Source organism: Bactrocera latifrons, unplaced genomic scaffold (genome assembly GCF_001853355.1).
Source record: "Bactrocera latifrons isolate USDA-ARS-PBARC rearing strain unplaced genomic scaffold, ASM185335v1 scaffold_16, whole genome shotgun sequence".
In the NCBI taxonomy this organism is placed as follows: Eukaryota; Metazoa; Arthropoda; class Insecta; order Diptera; family Tephritidae; genus Bactrocera; species Bactrocera latifrons.
The window spans coordinates 2,715,058-2,723,026 of NW_017535074.1; the positions used below are offsets into that span (position 1 = coordinate 2,715,058).

The 7,969-nt window shown below is 33.5% G+C and overlaps 1 protein-coding gene across 1 annotated transcript in view; it reads right to left on the minus strand.

Annotated features, from left to right (window-relative positions):
• LOC108966348 (gamma-aminobutyric acid type B receptor subunit 1) overlaps positions 1 to 7,969 on the minus strand; it is a 118,110-nt gene that overhangs the window by 83,679 nt on the left and 26,462 nt on the right. The window contains exon 3 of the mRNA XM_018929197.1: positions 1,935 to 2,151. Coding sequence (XP_018784742.1) covers positions 1,935 to 2,151 — 217 coding nt within the window. The remainder of the gene's footprint in view (positions 1 to 1,934; positions 2,152 to 7,969) is intronic.

The following is a 7,969-nucleotide window of genomic DNA, read 5'->3' on the forward strand; positions in this document are numbered from 1 at the left end:
GTTAAGGTTTTGCTTACTGTTTTGGTTAAAGTTTCGGTTAATGTTTCGGTTAATGTTTTGTGTATGAAGTGGGTCTGTGCTAGAATCGTACCAAAATACTTGAATCTACTTCAAAACCGAATTCTGGAATAGACCACAAAAGAGATGCTGGACAGCAAAGCTGAGAACCATACATTCATTGAACACAACATTATTGGTGACGGAACGTAGTTTTATGAAAAAAAAAAAAACGTTGAAATTAGTCAAGAATCTTTGCTATGTTGGCCTTTAAAAATCAATCARCCAATAAACCGAAAAAACCAATGTACGCTGAAGGCACCGGAGCCTATCACAGCCGAGGCTTATACTAAGTGTGTGGAAAATGAGGTTAAGCATGGATTTCGAACATATTTTGAAGGCGATGGATGATAAGGACTTATATTGAAGCACGTAAGAAAGGAAGTTTTTTGTCAATCCGGGTCAAATTTGAACAAGTGGTAAGACATTTTTTAAATTAAATTGTCTTTACTATAATTTGGCACTGGCAGATCGWTGACATTGTTATAACACAATCAGAATATTTTGAAGGCGATGCTAAGGGTCAAATTTGATTTCTGCTCTCTCTTCAAKAAGGCTGATACTTTAAAGTTTTCACTTACATTAGTACGATCGCGAGATTTCAGATTTTGGGTTTTGTTCTAAAAAGGGCTGTAGGTAGAAGAGTTTAGAAAACTGTCAGTTTGTCTTTGAGATAATCTAGGATCACGTTTTTTAATTCTATGATGTGCAAATTCTTTGAATTCCTTTCTTTCTCTTATAAAAAAATTTCACGGCATCTGCTATTAGTTAGCGGTATCGATTCCGTCTAACTTACAGTTCAGGAAACGAATAGGGTCATCAATGATAGATCTTATGTTRGAGGAGAGTGTTTATGCCACTTGAGAGAAACGATTTTTAGTTATATACGGTTTCTCTTCGGACTTGTCAAACTTGGGATTTGATAAATATGGTAAGTCTTTACCTGGATGAGGTGCTCTTCTAACATTTCGAATAGAGCGGAAATTTGGGCTTACTGTATGCCTATGATGCTCCATTATGGATGTTTCTTCACACACTAGAGAGCCATTCGCCATTCAAATACATAACTTAAGRGATAATTTTCATAAAACAAATTAAAAAAATGTCTGGCAACTCTGCAAATAACAGCACACACAAAATGMGCGGCGTGAGAGAATGTGCGAGAGGATTAGTGCCCTAAAATGGCATTTACCTGCCAGCTAAACTTAAAAATATATGCAAATCGKCAAAATCGTGGCATGAAGGGTAACTATGCGCTTTCGTATTAAAGATGGGCATCATAAAAAATAGSAACAACAAATTACAGTAAATATAAAAAGTCTTAAGTAGAAAAGGATAAAGTGGAAAATGTGACAAATCAATTTAGCACTGAAGGTATTTCGGGGCATTTGTCATGGCAACAACTGTGGAGCGGAGGGCAAGGGAGCAGAGCTAACTAGGCAAAAAGTGAAACAGAAAGCGATTGGGCAGCGCGTAGTTGGGAAATTAGTAGCTAATGGTTTGGTGGCAATTTGAGGACACACTTTCACAAATGCTTAATTGGATTTTGAGTGAGAGCGTAGAGATTAGAGAGCTTAGATAGAGATAGGAAGGGTTAATGATTTATTTATGAGGAATGTAGGAATTTTGGTTTAGACATAAGTTGGCATTTTGTAATAATGACGTTTTAAATAGTAGCCACTATTAATGTATGCAAATAGTAGGAGAGATTTTTTTATTTCAATACATAAAGCAAATTTATTTATTATAATTTTTTATTAAATATTTTTTTAAATTTTTTTGAATTTTTATCCGAAAAATATATTTTTTACTAAAAAAGTAATTTTTTTTTRACATAAATTGATTTTATTTGCCAAAATTTTAGCTTCTTGACTCACCAATAAAAAACCACACATGCGCTCGTCCATACAGTTGTTGTTTGTACATTTCGCAGAGMACGCGCCGCGCGGCCACGACATAGAATAGACCGACTATGATRCGAGCATCTTGCCGACGTAGGTTGCGTACCGCATCTGTTGGATCGGATAGAAATGATTGTCTTGTGACGATTTCGACGCCCGCTTCCATGCAACGATTTTCGAGATCTTCAACRGTCTGCGAAAAAAAGAAATGGAATTTGAATATTTTTTATTACAAAATTATTAAAAAGTAATAAAAAGGTATAAAGTACGCATATCATAAAAAATTGCATACTTTTGAGCGCCAACGAAATTTTCTTAAGCTATTTTAAGTTCCAGTGATAGTAATTTAAACTGACAGAAAATTTTCTTTTATTTATCTCAAAAAGATGTTGCATGTTGCATATTTTTAAGCACCATAAGTATGCTTAATAATATAAATTTCATATTAATTTACTGAGGTGAAGTTGCACACTTTCGACCGCTAATGGCTTTCATAAGAGGTTTTTAAATTCGAGTGTTAAGAGCTTAAGCTGACGCCAAATTCTATTTTAAAAATTTAAAAAAATCCATGTTGCCTACTTTTTAGCGCCRTAAGTATATTTAGTTATAAGAAATTCATAATAACTAAATAAGGTAAACTTTTAAACGCCTTCACACAACACCAAATTCTTCTTAAATTATCTAGAAAAGTACCTGTTGCATACTTTTGAGCGACAATAACATTTATAAGTGCTATTCCGTAGTTGAGAGACATTTATTTAAACTGAAACCAAATTCAGTTCATCTAATTTAAAAAAAATATAAATATGTTGCATACTTTTGAGCGCCATAAGTGTGCTGTGTATATGAGATACATGTTCATTAACTAGTGTAAGCTTCTGAGCGCCGTTAAATGTCAGCAATTGCTATTCAAATGTCTCAAACAATTTGTTGCTGCATACTTTTAAGCGTTGAACATTTTGAAGCCTAAGGAAGTTCGAACACATAGTTGTTGCATACTTTTAAGCGCCATGAAATAAGAAAAAACATTAATTTCAGCAGGCGTGAAGCTTTAATACTCTGCACAGCTTAATTGTTATAGCATTGAAGGTTATACATATTATATTAATTAATTATATTATTATATAACATATTTATTGTAATTTGGATCGATCAGTTTGTACGGCAGCTATATGCTATAGTGGTCCAATCTGAACAATATGTATGAAGCTTGCCGTGRAAAATATTCCAGTTCAAATTTTGTGAAGATAGCTTGTCAAATAAAAATACTTTCCATAAAAAAACTTGATTTGGGTGGTTTAATTTATATGGCAGCTATATGCTAATAATAATAATAAAAAAGTTTCCAAGCAAAATGTTGATTTTGATCGAACAATTTGTATGACAGCTATATGCTATACTAGCAAATTCAACAAGATAACAGCTTCTAAGGCTCAAAAACATGTAAGCAAAATATTGGATCGATATCTCAAAAACCGAAGGACTACTTGACGTAGATACCGGCGAAGGAACAGACTTTGTCATATGGACCCAGTTCGTTATGCTGTTAGTTTCCATATATGTATTCTTTTAAAAATCTGCGACATTTTCTGAGTGTTACAAAATATCGTGGTAAAAATTATACACCCTGCGTAAATTATAAAAATTAACGCAAGTAAACTTTAATAACCTTTTTATACCCCCTTTATTAAGGCAACATATTTAATCAATTATATTAGTGAGTTAGAATCACTAGAAATGGCAGTCAAAATATTCCTGTAAATGAATGCCTTCAGCACATAACCAGGCTTAATTTATCAATTAATATTTGCCAGCCGGCATCTATTGAATCAAGGATTATTCAATTACGCCTAAATGTGTGCTTTCAGCATTACAGACAAAGACTGTTAAGTGCATTGAATATGATTACATGTTTTCGTATTTGAYAAGTCAACAAGTAAAGGGATTGATGTGTACATATGTGTATCCATATACATATATATACATATATATGATAGATATATATATATATGTAGATAAAGACTCGGTAGCTCAATTAACTACATTTGGCTTGCTTCAATTGTTCGTTGCCAGCTTTGACACYTGCGGGTATGCTTTTAACTTGTATAAACCAGATTTATTGTTGCGATGGTAAAAGTTGCAATTTCCACAAACTGCTTACAATCAAAACAGCTTGCAATTATGTAACAAAATTAAACAATTCCACGAAGGAGATAGGTGAAATTGATAACGTTGAGCGGCAAAGTATGCAAATGATTAACAGAGATTGAAAATAACCAGGCTGATAAATGAAATGAAGTGTTTGCTCAGAACTCTACCCAYAGCTAAACATATAGTCTGTGGTATGTGGTACTTTGAAGTTTTACCTATATATGTATACACCTACAGTTATATAAATAGAAACATCGGATAAGTAAACATGTTTAGAAATTAAGCAATTTAGTTCGAAAGCGGGTGTTATGGAATATTTATATCTACACTAGTAAAGATACTAGAAATAATATTGCTGAAGGGAATACAATTTGATACGATAGAATACGTTGGGTGAAGGTTAACCAGAAATGCCAGAAATCCATCTCCTTCTTACCCAAGAAGGATCTCCTGTAGACGTTTCAGCATAGGGAACTAAGTATAAAACTATGAACTTTTTTGAAGACGTTTGGACGAGGAGGGCRTGGAAAAGTTATACCCAAAAAATAACAACACCCTTCTACCTTCTTCTGGAGAAGCTGTTCCTCAGCTCTCACCATTCCTATTCTATATAGTACGACACAATGTGATTGGAAGCACTGAAGATATACGACTGCACAAAATATGACAAGGTCTTTTACGACTACGCAATAATTTGTAAGGAATTAGAGTGAGACAGGAAGATATATAGGGAAAGAGAGAGGAAAAGACACAACGCTGAGTGAGACAGAGAAATTTGGAAGCGGAGACAGTGAGAGTTAAAAATATGTATATTGGCAAAGAGATTGGAAATTATGTACTTACGGAACCATAACGCTGACTTGCAATTGTCGGAGATGCTTACTAGAGACTTAGAAACACTGTTTGGRATGAAAGAGAAATATCTAAAGTTGAATATATAGGAAGAGAAAAAGGAATTTACTAAAAGCATCGCAACACTAAATTATCTGTACTTGACTCGACAGTGATAATATCTCAGAAATTTTCGGAGAAGAATAGGAAGAGAAAGAGGGTAATATATAAATAATATTAGAAAGAATGTTCGGAGAAGTTTCTAAGGGATTTTGAAATAGTTAAGAAGCAGAGATATTATAAAAAAACATATATGGGGAACTAACCAAGGTGTATATTTGACTCGGAACAATAAATAAAAAGAATTTTTTAGAGAAGGTTATAAAATCYATTAGAGCTTTGCAAGGAAAGAGAGAGTAAAGGGGAGAATATATATATAATATAAAATACATATTTAAGGCGGGAGCCTTGTTTAGAGGCTTAAAAAAATCGATTTTTTGACGATTTTTTGGGAAGGAAAGAAATAAGTGATTAAAGCAAAACATCTAGGGTTTATAGTTATATATTTAAACATCATTCACAAACTTTTTTGGATACGAAATTTCTGATATTCCGCCGTTGGGAAGCAATTGGCCGATGCATGCGAGTGCATTTGTCGGACGGCGGACAGGATGCAGGTCGCAATTGCTATCTAAAACAAAAAATTCAAAGAGATTCATTTTTTTTAATAATTTGTCTTCTAGTTAAATTAAAAAAAAATCCAAAAAAGAGTATAAAATTTTAAAAATTTTTGAAAAATTATAAAAAAAGTGGTTTTGTTCAAACTTGAGTTTCTTAATTTTTTTTTAGTTTAACTTGAAGATAATTTAATGCCAAAGATGCCCCAATTCCATRCGACATTTAGTTTTTTTTATATTCTGCCCGTAATTCAAGAAAAATCGTAAAATCGTATGAAWAACCGTGAAACCCTTACTAGGGTTTGAAAATGGCTTTTAGGAAAGAGAGAGTGGAGCGGGAGTGAAAGAGAAAGATAATATGTAGTAAAATATAAGAAGAGAGAGGGGGAGATATACTGTCGGCATCGCAATATTGACTGAGAGTGAAAGAGAAGGATTATATTGAGTGACATAAAGGAATGTAGAGGAGGTGATATACTGTTGGCATTAAAAAACTGATTATTAACTGCTTCGGGAATGAAGTGATAATAACACAAAATTTTTTCCGAGGAGTTCAGCTCAAATGAAGAAAGCGTGAGAGATAAATTATATAGAATAATATATAGAAGGAGATAGGAGAGGAAATATACTCAAAGCGTCGCAATACTAACTGCAGGACTTAGCGATATTCCTAGAAAAGTTTTGAAAGACGAAAGATTTTCGAAGTTTGGAATTAGTTTTTTGTAGAGAGTAGGAGAGAGTAACTAAAAAGATATATACAAAAGAATTGTGGAAAATATATGCTCAAGGTTTCTTTATCTCCTTCTGTGTTAAAGGCTTAGGACMTTCCCAGATCATAACAGTGTTCTAAGTTCTTCAGAGGTCAGATTGAGATCGTATCCACAACAGTTAGAGATTTTCTTTATTTGACTATATTAGCGCTAACGAAATATTATAGTATTCTGCTATTGATACTCCTTAGGAGATTTTGAARATTCTAATGTTGTAGCGGTTGACTSTTCAAAGATATTGGACAAAAATAACAAAAAATTTAAAGTTTGGGAGAATTGATAAATCACACGTTATCTCCCTCTTTTTCAAAACAYTGAAGTTTAAGAGCCTGAAAACCTCGTTCAGGGTTAAAAGCTGACAAATAGAAGTATTTTGTGCCCAAAAACTAATAAAACGCATCTAAAAAGAATCTAATGGGCTCTAACACCACACCTATTGTTAAGCTCAACTTCTGTTTATTTTTAATTTTCTTTCTGCCACATTTTCGCTCTACCATCAGCGCCCATCTCCTGCCAACAACAGTGCAAAAATAAATCCAAAAATAAGCTTGCAAGATTATACTTCAAATACACACACACTCCCAGTCAAATATAAAATAATATGAGAATTGTGACACTCTTTAACGGCTGCAAAATGTAGTTGAGCAGAAGTAGCGCAGCTGCTCAAGGGCAACGTCTTCAGTTTGCCAGTTGCGCCGGCCGAAGTTGAGTGAAGGCTTCAAAGTGAGAAGTTTTTGAAATATGCGAAGTGAAAGCCTCAAATATTGTGGTTAAATCTGAGCAAATGTGTGTCTGCCTGTATGTGTGTGTGTAGCAGACTCTCCTTTTATGGAAATAAGGCAAGCGTAAAACTACCCATAAACCCGACGAAATCTTTATGATTTCCAATGCTTGAATGCTTTCAAAACATCAAACGACAAAGATGTTGGGCGTAAGAGTTTGCCAACACTGTAAGATGATACGGAAGGCACTTGCTATGCGACACAGCGACTTATGTTGGCCAAGCTGGTTAGCGAGCTGTAAATGGGGAAAAGTTGAGTGAAAGCTGAAGCCTGAATGCCGAATCCTTCAAGTGGTTTAGGAAATGGTAATGGGAAATGGAACTAAACTGTTGACGTTCAGAAAGTTTATAGATATTTTAATGTTATATGAGCATGCATACACACACAACTACAGGCATTTTGTGATTTGTTTTTATTATGCGGCGCTTTTCAATATATATGGAAATTTCGCTGCGAAATTGAAAATATCAGCACAATTTTCTGTGTTAATGTATTTGAACGATTGACTGTAGTTAAACTCACGTTTATTGTAAAATTTATATATGCGCTAACGTATTTTAATGTCGATTCTATTGATATACATACATAGATTTGTGTATGTAAAAAATACTATATTATATGAGTTGTTAGGTCTGTAAGTGGTTTTGCAACATGCAGGGAATATAAAGTTTATAATATTTTGGTTTTCATAAGTGTTGCATTGTTGTTTTTTCAATGTGAATGTTATTTTAGCAGCGTGCTAATGAAAAAATTAATAAACAAAATTTAAATAAAATAATTTTTAAAAGTTGGCAACACTT